Here is a 19,934-nt window from a genome sequence, read left to right on the forward strand (position 1 = left end):
CAGAGAGCTATGTGACTTTATTCTTTCTGAGTCTGCATATCTGAAAATGAATTTCTGTTGTCTTAGGTGAGAAACACAATTGGGTAGGAAACTCCTGTGAAATAACCTTTCTTCCCAAACTCTGATATTTGTTCATTATCTTCTGGCAATTAAGTTTGGAGGGAAATCAGAGCCTGATTTAAATGTTCTATGTAATTTTTTTTTTTTTTTTTTTGGTGAGGGCAGGATGGTGGTTCTGGATAGTTCTAAAAATCTTCTGTATTTTTGAAGCTTAAATCTTTGATCAAGATGTGTCTGAGTATTTTTCTATTTTCTTTACGTTTTGCCTGGTGACCCATGTACCCAGACACCCTAGCCCCAGGGAACTTTTTGATGTTTACATCCTTTCATGCCTTTCAGTTAAAGACATTCTTCTGTTACATCAATGATTTTTGCTTCTGTTTCATTTTTTCCGGTCTCTCCTATAGGACTACCGGTTTTAAAATTTTTTCTTTCTGTGTTTGAGCTTTTATTTATCATACATATCTTTCATTTTTGTCCACTACTTACTTCCATTAGTTTATTTCCTTTCCGTATAGAACAGTTTCTTAGGCTTACTTTGTACATTACTGATGTAATCTACACTGTCAAATTTACTCTTTAATGCTCTCTTGTATCTCTCTCTTTTGGAAATCCTGGCAGAGAAACTTTATTGTTTTTATGGTTTCCAAGCTACTGTACTTGATTTTTTTGCCTAGTGTTTTCATCTTGAAGTTATCACATCAGTGTAGGTCCCTGTCACTGGATGACACCAGTCATTCCATGCTGGTGCTTCTCATAGTTGCTTCACATCCCCTTGGTCTTTGGGCTCATTTTGACAAAGAAGTTACAAGTTGAAGTTTATAAAGGACCTTGCTTTCTTGGAAAACCAACTATTTCAACCCAACTTTCAATAAATCTTTTAAAAAATAGTTGTCACTCTCTGATTCCCCTTTTGAAACACATTGTCACTTTCTGTAGCTCCCCAGGAGCTAAGGGAAATCCAAATTGAACTTGCCTTTTAAGTGTATCGGCCTACGATCCACCAGACCATATTACTCTCTCAAGATGTGCTTTGCAAGTTGGCCTTGTGGATCCTTTAAATTTATCAGAAGTTGCTTTAAATTTATCAGAATTTATAAAAGTTTTTAACTGAGAAATGATGGTAATATCTCTTCATTTTTCTCTCTAAAGTTTATTGTAATTGGGTTTAAAGGAAGAAGTGAGTATGAGTCCTTGCCCTATCATCTTTTTTTTGTAACATTTCAAAAGGTTTTGTTAATATGGAAGTGTTTCTGTCATAGAGTTAATTTTTTTTCCTTTATCCAAGAGTAGTCAAGAGTTTTCTTGATTGGTGGTGGTGGTGGTTGTTACAGTTTTAGTTTCTAAGTATTCTACCAAAATATTTACAGATGACGTTATATAATATCTGAGAATTGCTTTAAAAAAATCTGGGAGAGATTTGGTTGTCAAGATGGGTAACTGTGGTTGTGATAAAACAAGATTGACCATAAATTGATATCTATTGATAGATACTCTTATGTTAGTTTCTATACTTTTGCGTATGGGTTTGGAATTTCGCATAAGAAAAAGTTCTAATTTTACAAGAATTTGATTTCTTCTAAGAAAGAAATTTCTTGAATTGCATTGTGGTTAGAAAATGTGCCCTATACAACATGTAATCTTAAATTTATTGTAGTTTTCTGTGTGAATTGATATATGATCAGTTTTAAAATTTCCATTAAGATTCTAAAAGAAAGTCATTATGTGTCCAGTATCATCTTGGTGATGATATTCAAGTCTTCTGTGACCTAATTTATTTTTTTGTCTACTTAATCTGTCAGATATTATAAGAGATACATTAAATTTCCCCACAGTCACTATAATAGTGCTCATATTTGATGCTGTTTTGAATGGACTCTTTTTCGCCCATTGTATTGGTCACATTTAAACTTTTTCTGGATTACAATATTTCACTAGTTTTGAGTTAAATATGTAATGTACTAGGCAGGTTACTATAGGAGCTCAGCAAATACTTTTTTGAATAATATGTTAACTGTTCAAAGTTAAGTCATCGATTTTTGAGGAGAAAGAGAAAGAAATGTGTAGTCTAGCATTTGTAGTTTAATGGGTGAATACAGTAGATCTGTTGATGTGTAAACTCAAGGTCATGTTAGAGAATTAAACCAGAACACTTGCACTTTGAAATGTAACTTTGTGTTTTAGCTGTGTTCTCTAGTTGGTTAATACTTTTTAGTTTTTAGAAGTATAACTGAAAAATCAAGAAAACCAACTTTGTGCGTATTTATTGAGAGGGTGCCAAAATCTTTTTGCATCTCATTTGGAAATATTTAATAATGACAGTGAGAACAAGTACTGGCCTTCAAGCCAGGGAAATAAAAATTTCAAAATCATAACAGCCTAAATCATAAATTTCTGGGGATTGGAATTGTGTAAAGAATCTGCTTGGAAGAATACTGTTAGACTATTACAAGGGACCAGAAATGATGTATTTTTAAAACCTAATGAAACTTTGCATTATATAGGGTTTTATGTATATAATAATATATATGGTTTATGATGAGTATATAGTATTGTCAGTTCACTCCACATCTCTTATGTTCCATTTTGGGTGTTTTGGAAGGGACGAGTTCCTGTTTATAACCTTTCTTTATTAACAATGTTGTTTTATCTCCCGGCTGTTATGAAAAGTGTGTGTGTGTGTGTGTGTGTGTGTGTGTGTGTGTGTTTTGAGACGAAGTCTTGCCCTATCGCCCAGGCAGCTGGAGTGCAGTGGCGCAATCTTGGCTCACTGCTACCCGGCCTCCCAGGTTCAAACAATTCTTGTACTTCAGCCACCTGAGTATCTGGGATTAGAGGCGTGCGCTACCACGTCTGGCTAATTTTTGTATTTTTTAGTAGGGGTGGCGTTTTGCCATGTTGGCCAGGCTGGCCTCGAACTCTTGGCCTCAAGAGATACGCTTGCCTCACCTCCCAAAGTACTGGGATTACAGGTGTGAGCCACCTCACCTGCCCTGAAAAACATGTAAATTTTAAATCTACTGTACTAAATGATAACTTATGAAGAGCATCCTAAACCTGTTATTTAGTGATAGGATTTTGATTTTAAAATTCTAAATCTTCATTGTTATTTTGATTAGATAACAATTATTTCATAAAGATTATTTATCTGTAGTCTGTTTTAACCGTTCCACAATGAGTTCAAACAAGTCTAAAAGATTATACTATCTAAAATACCTCTATGAATACTATTATCCAAGTGATTTTATGTGACATATATTACCCTTCATTTGCAGAAAAGATACCACATAAATTTTGAGCAGCTGTGTTTCCAGTTTACTGTTTATGTCTACATTTGTATATATTTTTTCTTTCTGTGATACCTGCTTTAGCAATTTAAAAAGAATGGGCTTGATTCATTTACCTATTTAAGTTCGTTGTGGGTTTATACTAGAGAAGGACTGCCCCCTTTTAATCATCTTTTTGTTCTGTTTTATGTTTTTAGACTGTAAATTCTATCTGCAAGGGACATACTCACAGGTTGAAATGGGTACACTTGCCTACCATTTTCAGTGCTCAATTATATCTGTGTGTATGTCTCGGCTTCAGTATGTTTTATCTACAACCATAAAGAAAAATATTGGATTTATTATCTATCAAGCTACCTGCTAGGAAAGAGTTTCTTGCTCAAATTAGGCTTATGTGGGGAACTTGGAAGTAATGGAAAGGGACAGTTTAATTCTTTTCCAGGTTCAAGGATGTGAATTATCATGCCTTCTAAAGCTGGAAGGGGAAAATGAGGAATGATAATGATTTTTCATGCCATTAATTTTTATATTTATAAAATTATAGCTTCCATTCATCCCTCCTTGAAATTTAAGGTTTAGTACTAAAAATAATACTTCCAGGATAATCTTACATGTTCATTGATGCTCACCTCCCCTACCTCAGCTGTCTTAAAAAAGCAGAGGGTAGGTAGCTGCCGAGCTTTTAAAGTAGCTCCAAATGGACTCAGCACCTGCCTAGATTGGGAATGCTAGAAGGATTGATCTGTAAAATAATCACATGTAGAACTTTTCTTTGGTACATATAAGTTAGTGTATATCAATCTGTTTAACTTCTTACCTGTGAAGTATAGTAACAGCTATGTTAGTGTTGTGTTTGACATGGTTTCGACTAATTGTTTCCTTGTTTTAAAATCACATCTTACTTGGGAATCTTACTATAAACTGGTAGATGATGAGGTATTATGAATTTGAAAATTCAGTCCTAGTTAAGATTGATTATACTCAGTAATGGTGGTACAGTGGGAGGATACACTGTCTTATAAATTGGTCAAAATGTATTAGGCATACTACTTTTGGATTGCAGTTTGGCTATATTGATGTCTAAAATGAGCATACCTTTCTAATATCTATTAAGAGAAAATATTCGAACAAGTGTACGGATTAAGTTTATTACCAAAAAAACAGAACTGAAAATACCCTAAATGTATTGCTAGAGAACTATTTGAATTCTAATGTATCAATAGGATCAAATACTGTATAGCTGTTACAAAAGAATGAGGTAGTACAGTATGTGTTGGTATATTTAGACCTCTAAAATATGTTATTAAATAAAGATATTCTCAGAAAATATAATCAGGTTTGCACATGAGCCTGTTGTTATTGCTGATAAGTGAATTTGTAGAGGTCAGGGATTAGAGAATCTTCTAATTTTCACACTGGTTTTTGTAATGACCATATATAATTTTTACAAATAAATAAAGGTATTGTTCATCTACATGTAGTTTTCATCTGATATGCTTTATTTTTGTATTGTTACATGAGTAGTGGTGTGGTCTTTTCTGAAAATATAAAAATACTTTTAGAACCATTGCATTGAGTTTATCTGCGGTTTATCTTGCTCTAAACTGAAGTTACTGTTCTAATATAAGAGGTTTATGGTATTTTTATTAATTTTTTTAGATTTTTGTTTAGAAAAGGAAAACATACGTAGTGAGAGTTAAAAATAAGATAATAAATCTATTTTTAAATGTTTGCTGTGCTGTTTTTCTGTTTTAGTTACCTAGAAAAGTACGAGAAAGTTCATCATTTTGGGGAGGATGATGATGAGGTACCACCAGGCAATCCAAAGCCACAGCTTCCTATTGGTGCAATTCCATCTTCCTACAATTACCAGCAACACAGTGTGTCAGGTAAATATCACTGCAAATTAACAGGATATAGGTCTGCAGTTTTGAATTAGGAAAATAGACATCATCCAATGAGTTAGTCCCTTCCTTTGCACATGAGAACACTTAAGGCCTTAAGGTAATGCAGCTTTCAAAGATTGACATCTAATTGGTATCAGAGCCCTTTCTATCACAGGTTGCTTGAGAATTTTAGTTGCAGGAATTTTTAGTTATAAAACACTTTCAGTTTCAAGTAATGATTTTTCCTTATTGCTCTGACTTATGATCAGTTTGTACTAAATAGTCACTAAAATAAGAAGAGGAACATCCTGTTAGGAATCAGGAGACCAACAATTTTCTTATAGAGTCTATTAGATTTTCTAACATTAATGGGATTTCCAGCATCAGAATTCTCAGAAATGTTTCTAATTATTCTATTTTCGTGCCCATGGTACCAGGAAGACTTTTTTTCACTTGTCATTCTTGTAATGGTTATAGAGGAATCCACAGCTTGAAAAAAGCTGGACTCAAATTGGATAAAAACCAATCCGAGTGCTGATACTTTCTTAAGTGGAGTAGACAGGGGCTCCAGTTTTCAGTGGCTCTGGAGGTCAGGACTGTGATGACTAGGAAGAGAGGTCTAAGGAGATAGACATCTTTGTTTTTCCACTCACTAACATTTGGCCTAAAAAAAAAAAAAAAGAGATACTTTTTTTTAAGTTATGTTCTTTATAAAAATTACAATTATTCTAAATATTTATTATTATTACTATTTACTGGTACTAGTTCTGTACTCTTACAGGTTGTCCTTGGATTTATGCTGTCTCATTTGTGGACTATCATCAGTATCATCCACTTTTTTTTTTTTTTTTTGCATTGTCTATTTTCATAGTTTCTTAAAAGTTGAATTTGACTTCGTATTTCTTCCCTAATCAGTAATGACTAAAGAAATAGAATCTTCTTTTAGAATCTGTGATCTCCATTAGAAGAGGTTTCATCTGATGCTTTTGTATAATTGGGGTAGGAGTGAAGCAGGGAGTGCCAACCAAACCTAGCTTTGTTTTTAATGAATAGTTTTTACTGCACGAACCAAGAGTAAAGGAGAATATTTTAAGTCACCTTTAGAAATGCTTGCTAATAGTTTATGCTGATAAGATAAAATGGGGTGACTTGTTAGGTGATACGTTGCTTGTTTCTAAAAAGAGCTAATGACTATTATCTAATTCAAGGATGTTATAAAAGGTATTCCTACATCAAATGAGATGTTGTACTAATGACCTTTAAAGATCATTTTCAACTTACAACTCTCTGTGATCCGTGTATTACAATAACAGCAGAGCTATTAATCCTTGTATCTTAAATAGAGTTTGGTGTCTGCTACTACTGTTCCCAAACAAACACTTTTCTGTGTTTGGTCTTGTTTAAAATAGATTTTTCCCCTGAATCTGTTTTTTTTTCCCATTTTCTATTGATCTGCTTTAAGAAGGATCATGTGAAATATTTTTGGTATTTCGGAAGCCTATAATGAAAGTTACTGATACAGCTACACAGGTTAAAGGAATGCCAGTATTGCTTAACCTGTTGTTATAACAGCCCCTTTCTGATATGCTATTATATGTCTGATTTGTTTTAAGAGAATCTAAACAGTTATGATTTATTTGTAACATGTTTAACAAAGTCAGGATTGGAGATTCATGAAGAGGAAGAAACTGGGAACTGATGGGGAACATCAAATTACAGAATATCTAATTCAAACTGAAAAGGAGTAGAATTTCAGGGCAGCATTTATACTTTATATTTTTCTAGAAAGAGCCATAGCAACATCATGACAGTATTCTAAAAATTGACATGATTATCAACATATGAAGCAAATAAGTCATTAACTCATTTTTCTTTTAATGTATTATTAAGGAAAACAGAGTAAGCCCCGTGTGTGTGTGTGTGTGTGCGCGCGTGTGTTCTAAAAAAAAAAAAAAACTCACCAAAATGAAATTATCTAATGATAGATTTGAGAATATTTAAATAAATTTATTTAGAACTTTGAGAAGATTTGTGTTTACATCTTTGGTCATACAGCCTTATTCCCCTTGTAGCTTTGGATAAATGTATTTATCCAGAGGTACTTTTATGGTTAACATTAAGAAAAGCTGTTCTAAAATATTTTGAGTGGTAGTATAATAAATTTCAGTGGTTAGTAGTGCTAGAATATAGAACATCGTACACTGATAGAATGTGGACCTGAATTTGCCTTTGAGGATATTGACTACTTTTGGCCAATAACTAAATGGCAAAAAAAATGATGGATTTTGCTTTAAGCTTTAAGATTCTTCAACATTGGCATCCATACATGGTGGTTTTATCATTCATTTACATTTCATACTGTTTTTGACATTGCATACCTAATATTTTGGTTTCCTTCTTTCTCTGTTTTTTTCCTTGGTATTGATTGGGTACAATCATTTCTGCAGAATTATTGGGTGGATTATTATTATTATTCTTATGATTTAATCCAACTCAATCATTTTAATAAAGTGAAGCCAAGTACCTGGTCCATTTGCATTTTTGGTACTTAAATTTTGGGTTTCATGCAGGAAGATATAAAAATTTTTTATTAACTGTGTTTGAGTAAAGATTTTCTTTAAGTGGTACATATTCTAACAGACATTTGGACTACAAGAATCACTGCCAATGTATATGGACAGAATATATCATAGAATTTCTACAGTGTACATAAACAACATTCCAGGAACAAATCTCCCTTTCTTCTAAATTGAAAACAGAGAATTGACTGCCTCAGATTAAATTTGTCAGTAGTGACCCACTTGTATAAACTTTAAATCAAGAATGTTGAAAATATGGATGGGCACGGTGGCTCACACCTGTAATTCTAGCACTTTGAGAGACTGAGGCTGGTGGATCACCTGAGGTCAGGAGTTTGAGACCAGCCTGGCCAACATGGTGAAACCCTGTTTCTACTAAAAATACAAAAATTAGCCGGGTGTGGTGTTGCATGCCTGCAATCCCCACTACTCGGGAGGCTGAGGCAGGAGAATTGCTTGAACCCAGGAGGCAGAGGTTGTAGTGAGCCGAAATCCACAGCACTCCAGTAGCCTGGGCGACACAGTGAAACTCTATCTCAAAAAAAATAATAAACTTCCCAACTCATTCCGGTTATAAAATTATAGCTACTCAACCGTATCTCTTTGAGGGAATGAAAGGAGGATCTTAACATTTTGTAAGCATTTTCTCCTACATAATTATCTTAGGAATCTTTAATTCGCCAAATAATTATAATAAATTGGGGCTTTCACTGTTATCTGGACTCCCGAATGAAGTGGACTTTGCTATTAATGTATGCAGTCTCCTATCAAATGAAAGCAAGCACGTCATGCAACTTGAAAAAGATCCTAAAATCATCATTTTACTACTAAATGTTTAAATATAATTAAAGGATATTTCATAATTGTTGTGTTTATTTATCTTACTCTAATTGAAGATGTCTTTGACAAAGTCATTCAGGTAAGGATATACTGAATGGAGTATCTGTCATTTTACAGTAGGAAATAGAACAATTCTAAGATCATATTGAAAACACATAAACTTCAGGACTGTGACAGATAAGGAATATGGGTTCCACATTTTTTTCTGTTCAGATTTACCTGAAAGCTATGTGGAATCTAAAAAATATAAATTAATTATTGCTAAGACTTGGCTTATCATCAATCCAGTTTGTAGTATAGAATATGAAAGTCTGCTCCTATATTCATAGAAGTTTCATTACTTTTTCTCCAGATATTTATTTGATGTTACTTATGAGAAATTTCATTTATAAGGATTATCAAAAATGAACAGTATATTCTTATTGTCCAGCTTTAAATGTTGTAAAGAATCTGTGTCATAGCCATTAATAACTGTGTTGTAGAATTTCTTCATTGTGTTGGAGACACTCCTAGAATAGTTTAGAATCGAAGAGGTGTGTCTCTTCAACTGTCTGCATTTCAAAATGAAATTCTTTACTTACATAGTTTTCTTCTGTGGTGTGTTGTGACAGTAGATTTCTACTTGCACCCTACTTAAAGAGATTGTATGTGTGTGTGTGTGTGTGTTTTAACTTTTAAAATATTCAGATATTTCTGAAATATTCTTTCCTTATTGTTATTAAGAGATAGGTCTCACTCGGTCGCGCAGGCTGAAGTGCAGTAGCTTAACTGTAGCTCACTGGAACCTTGACCTCCTGGACTCAAGCAATCCTCCCAGCTCAGCCTCCCAAACAGCTAGGATTACAGCACACACCACTACAACTAGCAAATTGTTAAATTTTTGGTAGAGACAGCATCTCATTCTATTGCCCAGACTGGTCTTGAACTCCTGGCCTTGTGATCTTCCTGCCTCAGCCTCCCAAAGTGTTAGGATTATAGACATGAGCCACCATGCCCAGCCTGAAATCATCTTAAATGTTTAAATTTTAGTTTTTTACCTTTTCCCTTAAACTTGTTACAGCTTTATTTGAAACAATGTACTTGTGATATTTGTCTCAGGACATAGTTGCCAAGGTCTAAACTACCCCCGTTAGGATTCAGTTATTTCTAAAAATATAACTTTTTTATGTATGTGAATTATGATTATATAGTATCTTAGTTTCTGTAAGCCCATTTTTTCCCGTCTTCAAAGTTTTTTAAATGTTTTAAATTAATTCTCCTGTGGAAAATCTTAGTTGCTTTGGTTTAGGCAAAGATTTCTTAGGACACAAAAGCAGGAACCATAAAAGTAAATATTTATAACTCAGACTTCATCAAAATTAAAATTTCTGTTTAAAGACACTTAAGAAAATGAAAAGATAAGCCACTGACAGGGAGAAATTATACGCAAAGCAAATATGAAACAAAGGACTCATTTAGAATATTTAGAACTGACAATATTAAGTGCTGGCCAAGATGGAGAGCAATAGGAACTCTGTATATTGCTGATAGAAATGCAAGATGTTACAGCCACTTTGGAAAACAGTTTCACAGTTTCTTACAGAGTTAAGGATACATTTATGTGTGACCCAGTAATCCCACTTCTAGGTATTTATGCAAGAGAAATGAAAAAAATATGTCCCCACAAAATCCTGTCTATGTTTATAGGGAGATTTATTAGTACTCACCAATAATTGGAAACAATCTAAATGTCCCTCAACTAAGGAATGGATAAACAAACTGCGTTTAAAAAGGTATGGATTACTGATGCACACCTCATTGTGGATATGAATCTCAAGAGCACTTTGCTAAATAAAAGAAACCAGACAACAAAAGACTATATTGTGTGATTCCACTTATTTGGCAGTTTGAAATAAAATGATAGGAAAGGAAATTTGTAGTACCTAGTGGTAGGGGATGGAATTGAGCATGAGAAACTTTTTGTAGTGATAGAAATACTCTGTGTCTTGACTGTGATGATTTAAACTATACATCTGTCAAAACTTAGAACTGTAGAACTAAAATTAGCATGGGTTTTACTATGTTAATGATATTGCAGTAATTTGGGAACAAGTCCTTTGAAATGCAATAGTAAAAAGTGTAGGTTAGTCTGGGCACAGGGCTCATGCATGTAATGCAGCACTTTGGGAGGCCACAGCAGGAGGATTGCGTAAACTCAGTAGATTGAGACCAGCCTGGGCAACATAGGGAGACCTGTCTCTACTAAAAATAAAATTAGTTGGGTATAGTGGAGCCTTCCTGTAGTCCTAGCTACTCAGGAGGCTGAGGTGGGAGGGTCACTTGAGCCTGGGAGATTGAGGCTGCAGTGAGCTATGATCGCGACATTGCACTCTATCCTGGGCAACAGAGCCAGACATGTCTCAGAAAATAAAAAAAGTGAAGACAGGTCAATTAAAATACTGATTCAAAAATATTTTGGCAATGATGGCCAAATGGTATGTACATTTTGGTATTTTAATACCTTTTCAATAATCTAATTTTAATAATTAGTAAACCTAAGAAGTTTTAAAAGTTGAACCTTTTGAATGTCTAATCAGTTTATGTTTTTAATATATATATAAAATAAAGCTGTGTTCTGTATTAAAGGGATATTCACCATAGAGGTAACTGATCTTTGATATACTTAAGGTATTTTTTTTTTTTTCTGTGTCAGATTATCTGCGTCAAAGTTATGGGCTGTCTATGGACTTTAATTCGCCAAATGATTATAATAAATTGGTGCTTTCACTGTTATCTGGACTCCCAAATGAAGTGGACTTTGCTATTAATGTATGCACTCTCCTATCAAATGAAAGCAAGCACGTCATGCAACTTGAAAAAGATCCTAAAATCATCACTTTACTACTTGCTAATGCTGGGGTGTTTGATGACAGTAAGTTTTAAGCTGAATGTATTATATAATTATTCTGTAAAAGTTTTTTTTTGTTTGTTAGCATAATAGCATTATTTATTCTGTCTTTTTATATTAAATGCATTATTTAAGATAATGAATGTTTGGGGGATTTTTAACCTTAAATATTTGAATAGTTATTTTGTCTCAGTGTTTTTGAAGTAAAAGTCCTGGTTTTTAAGTTGGAGTAATATATAGGGTTCCTGAGTTGAGATGATTACTTGCTACAAGATTTTGACAAAGAAAACTAGGATCTGGAAGAAATTGTTTTCTGAAGTCTATTTCTACTAATGTGCGGCTATAATTTTTAACTAAAATATTTTAGGTCAATGCATTTGAAAATTTGCCTTCTAAATCATCAAAGTAAGGCTTATCAAAGGCTTCATATCATTTTTACTTGTAGGATTTGCTAGTTGTGGGTTTTGATAAATCAATTTATTTATCTCTTCTGAAATTATCTCTTATTCAGGCTAGATTACCACACGGATCAAATTACTCAGTTTTCTCTTGCAGTTTAATACAGATTTAGAAATAATATTTTGAAATCTTTCCCTGCTTAGTTTTTCTTTAGTAAAATATCTGTGTTAGCTGAAGTTATTGTTATAAAATTATTTCTTGCTTTCAGACTCTCCCCAATTCCAACCCCATTTTTTGCCAGAAGTATATCCTATTCCAGTGTAAGGTATTGACATACATTGAAAGTATTTTATCTTTTAGGAAATAATATATATAGCACAGTAGCAGAGTCTTTGAGAAAACCTGTTGTAACATTTTATGACTTTTTTGTTTTTATCTTTAAATAGCGAGACAGCAAAATAATTTATTTTTCTTCAATTTGATTTGGGTCAAGTGTTTTATTTGGGATTATCTAGGTAGGATTCTTTGAAATTTGGCACATATTTTATATTGAAAATGATTTTAAAATTAAATAAAAGTGAAAATTAGTTTCTTAACTTGTCCAAAACTATTCTTAGTTACATGGGTGGGGATGGGGGAAGAAAGATGGTTACTTCTCAGTTTTTGTCATAATTTTGAAGGTATAAATTTGATGGCTTTTCACATCACTTTTATATTCTTTGATTTCCATTATTTTATTTTGAGCTTCCAAATACAACTTTCAGCATTTAATGTAGAATGGAGTTGAAAATTGTTTCACATTTTTTAGAAACCTTAAAATGAAGCCTTTGAAAAGAATTTATATTCTCAAATCAGAATAATTTTAAGTCTTAACATTTAATCATTGAATAGAATTACATGTAAATAATTTAAGTTGGGTATATGATAGAAGTATTCTTACCAGTTTGGGTACACTAAGACAAGACCTTCTTTCGATCTAATTTATCTTCATGCATTCTTCAGGCATTTTTGTTTAAAAGACTAAATTATTATGTAGTATAATAATGCTAAACAGCATTAATTTAGCAAGTGCCATTTGGGTATAGTTTCTGTCATTCAAAGTCACAGAAAGTTTAGTTCCAGAGTACGTAGGGACTTTATGAAGACCTTATATTTCAATCAATAGTTTTACATGATAAAAATAATTCTCTTTGGAGTTTGAAGGTTATAGATATATTTTATTTGGTTAGACTTTGAGAGGCTTCAATTTGATTTTTAGGGCATGAGATTCTAATTGAGAGAGAAATGTAGATGCCACTTCTTTTAGAAAGTAGAATATTTACGTATTTTGTGTGTTTGAAGAAGTATAATAAAAATTCTATGTGATAAGAAATTTCATTTTTCAATTGTATGTTTCTACCCTGTATTCTTTTCCCAGGGATGTTATTTGCTTGGTGGGTTTTTTTGGGTTTTTTTGTTTGTTTGTTTTTTGGAGTTTTTTTTTTAGAGACAGAATCTTGCTCTGTCCCCCAGGCTGGAATGCAGTGGTGCAATCTTGGCTCACTGCAACCTCCGCCTCCAAGGTTCAAGCAATTTCGTGCCTTAGCCTCCCAAGTAGCTAGGACTACAGGCAAGCACCACCACACCTGCCTAATTTTTATGTTTTTAGTAGAGACAGGGCCTCATGTTGGCCAGGTGTCTCAAACTCCTGGCCTCAAGTGATCTGCCTGCCTTGGCCTCCCAGAGTGCTGGCATTATAGGTGTGAGCCACCATGCCTGGCCCCCAGGGAAGTTTTTTATAAGGTTTTTTTTTCAGGACCAAGAAAACCTTGTCTGCCTTTGGTGGTGTGTGGGCTTCATTTTGCTGGTTAAGCTGCTACTTATATATAAATTTGATATTTTATGAAATGCTTTTTGAGGTTACTGTAGTTAATTTGTTTATTCAAAACATTTGTATCTGTTCTTTATATTACTTCCTCATGACCCTAATTTCAGTAGTAAAATCATTAGTGAATATAATTTATGTTTAAAATGTTATTTCTCACCTTTTAAAATATTTTTTAAGATGAAAATTCTTATTCTAGCCAGAGTACTTCACAAACTTTATTTTACTTAATTTTAACTCAATATTAGGTTCATACTTAAAGGGTAATAAGACTGCCCAAGAGTTCATAAATCTCTTATGAGAGAAAACATACCAGTTTGCTGTGCTTCTCATAACACATCCAATAAGGAAGCTTAAGGTTTTGTTTTTTTAAAGATTAATATTCATAACAACTAGTTTTTCTTTTAACAGTTGTCATTGTATAATTTTCTTTTTGTTTTCTAAAACCAGTAGCTTTCATCATGAAATTACTGTGATAGTTGATACAGGATTTACTTAATTTTTAAGGGCAAAAACATATTGTATCACCGCTTAGACATTTGAATCATACTGCTTTATAGTCTGATCCCATATTGACAATTTGAGCTAGCAGCATAAAGGAGAAAAAATAATACACGATGTAACTATCTATATGCCTTAAGTTTTTTGGTGGGGAAGTAAGGGCCACATGTGGATGAGAGACAGAGTATTATTAAGAAGAAGCTTATGAAAACAGATGGTTTGACTTTTCAAAAGTCATAAAGTCGTTGATAAAGCAACTTTATCGAGAAACACAAACTTGATGTAGGCCTGAGAATTTTCCTTAAAGGAGATTTATGGGAATTGTGGGAATTATTTCCATGGAGTGCCTTGCTCTCTATGTTTTTTGAATTGTGAATTATGCAAGTATTTCTGAAATTAATATGAAAATTTTAAATGATAGCCTGGAAATCTAATAGCAATAACCTCAATTTGATTTTTTAATATTTTTCTTCTGTATAAATGAAAGCCAATGTGGAGTAACTCTTAAGTACTCTTCGCCTCTTTATTGTCTGTATGATTATTATGAGAGAGAGTCCACATTATTAATTTGTAGGAACACAAATTTTCTTTAAATCTGGAAACAGTGTATTTCAAAAGAAATGATCATGACTGTCATTTACTATAAAATAAGTTTTAGTGCACAAGATATATTAAGATGTAGTTTTATTGTGTTTCCAAGCCTACCTATTATTAAATAATTAATTGAAAGAATTGGCCAGGTGCGGTGGCTCACGCCTGTATTCCCAGCACTTTGGGAGGCCGAGATGGGCAGATCACGAGGTCAGGAGATCGAGACCATCCTGGCTAACACGGTGAAACCCCGTCTCTACTAAAAATACAAAACATTAGCCGGGCATTGTGGCATGCACCTGTAGTCCCAACTACTTGGGAGGCTGAGGCAGGAGAATGCTGTGAACCCCGGAGGCAGGGTGAGTGCAGTGAGCCGAGATCGCGCCACTGCACTCTAGCCTGGGCGACAGAGCGAGACTCCGTCTCAAAAAAAAAAAGAATTTATTGCATTTTATTGAATGTACTATTATTTATTTATTTATTTTTAGCTTTAGGATCCTTTTCCACTGTATTTGGAGAAGAATGGAAAGAGAAGACTGATAGAGACTTTGTTAAGGTAAATCATTTTAATTAAAATGTTGAATCATTGAGTTACATGTAGCTAAGCCAACAATAGGTCAGTGGTTGCTTATTTAATAAACATAATACTACCTATACTTTTATCTTTACCTAATACATATGCCATATGCAACGATTTTAAAGTTGTGATTGAGTTGAGTGAAAAATCTTTTAGAATACCCACGAACAGACATAAAATTTTCATTGATTTCCATGAATAGTAGCTTACAACAATAGCAATAAACAATTGAATGACCCTCTTCTCAACTGGGATTCTGAGGATGGGTTTCAGGAAGTTTTCATTTTTATGTGTGTTCTGAAACTATGCAATTCGGAAAGGAATGAAGGGCCAGACCTGCCATCAAATCCTCAAAAAGAACAGGTCTGAAAGATTAGTAAGTAAATAATAGTAAGTAAGTAAGTATAGTAAGTATATAAGTAAGTATAGTAAATAATAGTACATTTTCTAGAGGAAATTTTCTTGGCGTATATTTCTGAAACAAAATGTAGTTGTGAATTTCAAGTGAGAAACTACAAAAAGACTTGAGTAAATTGTTTTCTCACTTACACTTGTCTAACTTTGCTGGCTCTCAAGGAAATATAGGATGCTTCTTTTATTTACTGTCTGAGGGTACGTTTTTTAGTATTACTATTAATAGAACATACACATTAAACATTATTGTTTAAACACCTTTTCTTTAAAACTCACGAGATGCATTCAAGTATGCTTACTCTTCATTCTTGCTGCGACTTCAGCTAAAATTTTTACATCTATTCACTTTGTTTCTTAAAAGTAGCTCTCTTGGGCTGGGTGTGGTGTCTCACACCTGTAATCCCAGCCCTTTAGGAGGCTGAGGTGGGAAAATTGCTTGAAGCCAGGAGTTCAAGACAAGCCTAAGCAACAAAGCTAGACCCCATCCCTACAAAAAAAAAAATATATATATATATATATATATTTTTTCATACTTCATTATACAAAAATATTAAATAATTAGCTGGGTGTGGTTGTGTGCGTCTGTAGTCCCAGCTACTAGGGAGGTTGAGGTGGGAGGATTGCTTGCTTGAGCCTGGGAATTTGAGGCTGCAGTGAGCTATAATTGTGCCACTGCACTCTAGTCTGGGTGACAGAGCAAGACCCTGTCTCTAAAATCAAGCGATAAATCAATAAAAATAAATAAAAAATAAAATGATACCATGGTGTTTTAGGGAGCTACTTTATTTTTTATTTTCATTTATTTACTAGTGTTTGATTAATCACTTAAATATTAAAAATCAGTTGTAAAAATTTTGATATTGTCCAGACAAAATAGACTAAGTCACAGAACAAAAAAGAGACAAAAAAGGTAATTACATAATGAAAAAAGGGATCAATGCAGCAAAAGGATGTATGTAACAATTATATATACACTCAACAGTAGAGGCCCCAGATATATAAAGCAAATATTAGTAGAGCTAAAAAGAGACAGACCCCAATGCAATTATAGTTGGGGACTTTACCCACTTTCAGCATTGGACAGATCGTCTAGATAGAAAATCAGGAAAGAAACATCAGACTTAATCTGCACTATAGACCAAATGGACTTAACAGACATTTATAGACTATTTTATCCAACAACTGCAGAATATACATTCTTGTCATCAACACATGGAACAGTCTCTGGGATAGATAATATAGTATGCCACAACACAATCTCAACAAATGTTTAAAAATTGAAATAGTATCAAGTGTCTTTTTGTATCACAATGGAATAAAAGTAGAAATCAGTAATAAGAGGAGCTTTGGAAAATGTACAGATATTAATACAAGAAAATTAACGTGCTCCCGAATGACCATTGGAGGTCAAGGAAGAAGTTAAGAAGGAAATTTAAAATGGAAACACAACATGCCAAAACCTATTGGATACAGCAAAAGCAGTCCTAAGAGGGAAGCTTATAGCAATAAATACCTACATCAAAAAAGTTGTAAGATTTCAAATAAACAACCTAATGATACACCTTAAGGAACTGGAAAAGCAAACCAAACCAAACCCAAAATTAATAGAGGAAAGAAATTATGAAGATCAGACCAGAACTAATTTAAATGGAGACTAAAAAGACGAAGGATCAACAAAACAAAAAGTTGTTTTTTGGTAAGATACACAAAATTGAGAAACCACTAGCTAGAACAGCTAAGAAAAAAGAGAGAAGACTCAAATAAAGTCAGAAACGTAAAAGGAGACATTGCAGCTGATACCACAGAAATATAAAGGATCATTAGAGACTATGTTGAAATATTATGCTAATGAATTGGAAAACCTAGAAAAAAATGGATAAATACTTGGACACATACAACCCATCAAGATTGAACCAGGAAGAAATAGAAAGCCTCAACAGACCAATAAAGAGTAACAAGATTCAATCAGTAATAAAAAGTTTCTCAACAAAGAAAAGCCCAGGACCGCATGGCTTATGACTGAATTCTTCCAAACTTACAAAAAAGAACCACCACCAGTTCTTCTCAAACTATTCCAAAAATTTGAAGAGGAGAGAAGTCTCCTTAACTCATTCTTTGAGGCCAATACTACTCTGATACCAAAACCAGGCGAGGACACAACAGAAAAAGAAAACTGCAGGTCACTATCTGTGATGAACATAGATGCAAAAGTCCTGAACAAAATGCTAGCAAACCAAATCCAACAACATATCAAAAAGACAGTGCACCATCATTAAGCTGGATTTATCCCAGGGATATAAGGATGGTTCAACATACGCAAATCAATAGATGTGATACATCACATCAACAGAATGAAGCACAAAGATATGATCATCTCAGTTGTAGATTTGTCATACGTGGCTATTATTGTTTTGAGGTATATTTCTTCTGTGCCTAATTCCTTGAAAGTTTTTATCAAGCAGAAATGTTAAATTTTATCAACTACTTTTTAAAAAATCTTTTGAGATAATCATTATATCAAATGGGGGAAAAACTGAAAGCTTTTCCTTGATAAACTGAAATAAGATGAGGAGACTCTCTCTCACCTCTCTCATTCAACATTGTACTGGAAGTCCTAGCCAAAGCAATCAAGCAAGAGAAAGGAATAAAACTTCAGTACAAGTTGCAGGATACATTTCTTAAAAAAAAAAGACATACAAATGGCTAAAATATATATATGAAAAATTGCTCAACATTACTAATCAGGAAAATTTAAATGAGAACCCCAATGAGATATCATCTCACCCCAGTTAGAATGGCTATTGTCAGAAAGACAGCAAAATAACAAATGCTAGTAATAATGTGGATACAATGGAACTCATACACTGTTGATGGGAAAGTAAATAGTACAGCCATTGTGGAAAACAGTATCCCACTACTGGATATTTATCCAAAGGAGAGGAAATAGTATATCAAAGAGATACTTGTGTCCTCAATGTTCATTGCAGCGTTATTCACAATAGACAAGATATGAAATTGACCAAAGTATCCAGTAACAGGTGAATGAATAAAGTTTTATATATATACGCACACACATATATTTTATATATATATGTAATATTACATATATATATACAATGAAATACTATTCAGCCCTAAAAAGAATGAAAATGTACTATTTGTAGCAACATGGATGGAACTGGAGGTCATTACGTTAAAATGAAATAACCCAGGCATAGAATGAGAAATACTTCATGTTCTCACTCATATGTGGGAGTCAGACTTGTTGATATTTTGGAGGTAGAGTAGATTGGTGGTTACCAGAGGCTAGGAAGGGTGAGAGGGTGGTGCACAACGAGAGGTTGGTTAATGGGTACAAATACCTAGTTAGATAGAAAGAATAAATAATAAATTCTAGTGTTTTATAGGACAGTAGCATGACTATAGTTATCAATAGTTTATATTACAAAATACTAAGAAGATTTGAAGTGCTCCCAACACAAAGAAATTATAAATATATGAGGTGATGCGTATCCCAAATACTGTTATTTGATTATTACACATTGTATGCATGTATTAAAATATCACAGGTACCCGTAAGTACATACAGTTGTTTTGTGTCCATAAAATTTGTTATTGAGCTATCTTGCAAATTTGTATTAAAGGAGAGTTGTTTTAGGAAATACTAACTATTAAGTAGATTTTTCTAGTGGCATTTTACCTTTTCTTTATTGCTAGTCTTTAGGTTTAACTAACAAAAACTGCTAATGATAAGCTTCAACTAATCAAAAACTTTATTCTTTAGCAGTCTATTTTAAGTATTATTTGACAATTTTGGAGGCCAAGTTAGGAGGATTGGTTGAGCCCAAGAGTTCAAGACTAGCCTGAATAACAGAATGTGACCCCATTTCTACGAAGAAAAAATTAATTAGTTGGGCATGGTGGTGCATGTTTGTAGTTCCAGCTACTTGCGAGGCTGAGGCAGGAGGATCACTTGAGCTCTGGAGTTAGAGGCTGTAGTGAGCTATGATTGTACCACTGCATTCCACCATGAGTAACAGAGTGAGACC

At 33.5% G+C, this 19,934-nt stretch overlaps 1 protein-coding gene across 1 annotated transcript in view; it reads left to right on the forward strand.

Moving 5' to 3' along the window:
• Positions 1-19,934, forward strand: part of ARID2 (AT-rich interaction domain 2) — a 187,186-nt gene that overhangs the window by 85,811 nt on the left and 81,441 nt on the right. Inside the window, exons 4-6 of the mRNA XM_037997235.2 lie at positions 5,103-5,236; positions 11,345-11,563; positions 15,383-15,450. Coding sequence (XP_037853163.1) covers positions 5,103-5,236; positions 11,345-11,563; positions 15,383-15,450 — 421 coding nt within the window. The remainder of the gene's footprint in view (positions 1-5,102; positions 5,237-11,344; positions 11,564-15,382; positions 15,451-19,934) is intronic.

This window comes from Chlorocebus sabaeus, chromosome 11, assembly GCF_047675955.1.
Source record: "Chlorocebus sabaeus isolate Y175 chromosome 11, mChlSab1.0.hap1, whole genome shotgun sequence".
In the NCBI taxonomy this organism is placed as follows: Eukaryota; Metazoa; Chordata; class Mammalia; order Primates; family Cercopithecidae; genus Chlorocebus; species Chlorocebus sabaeus.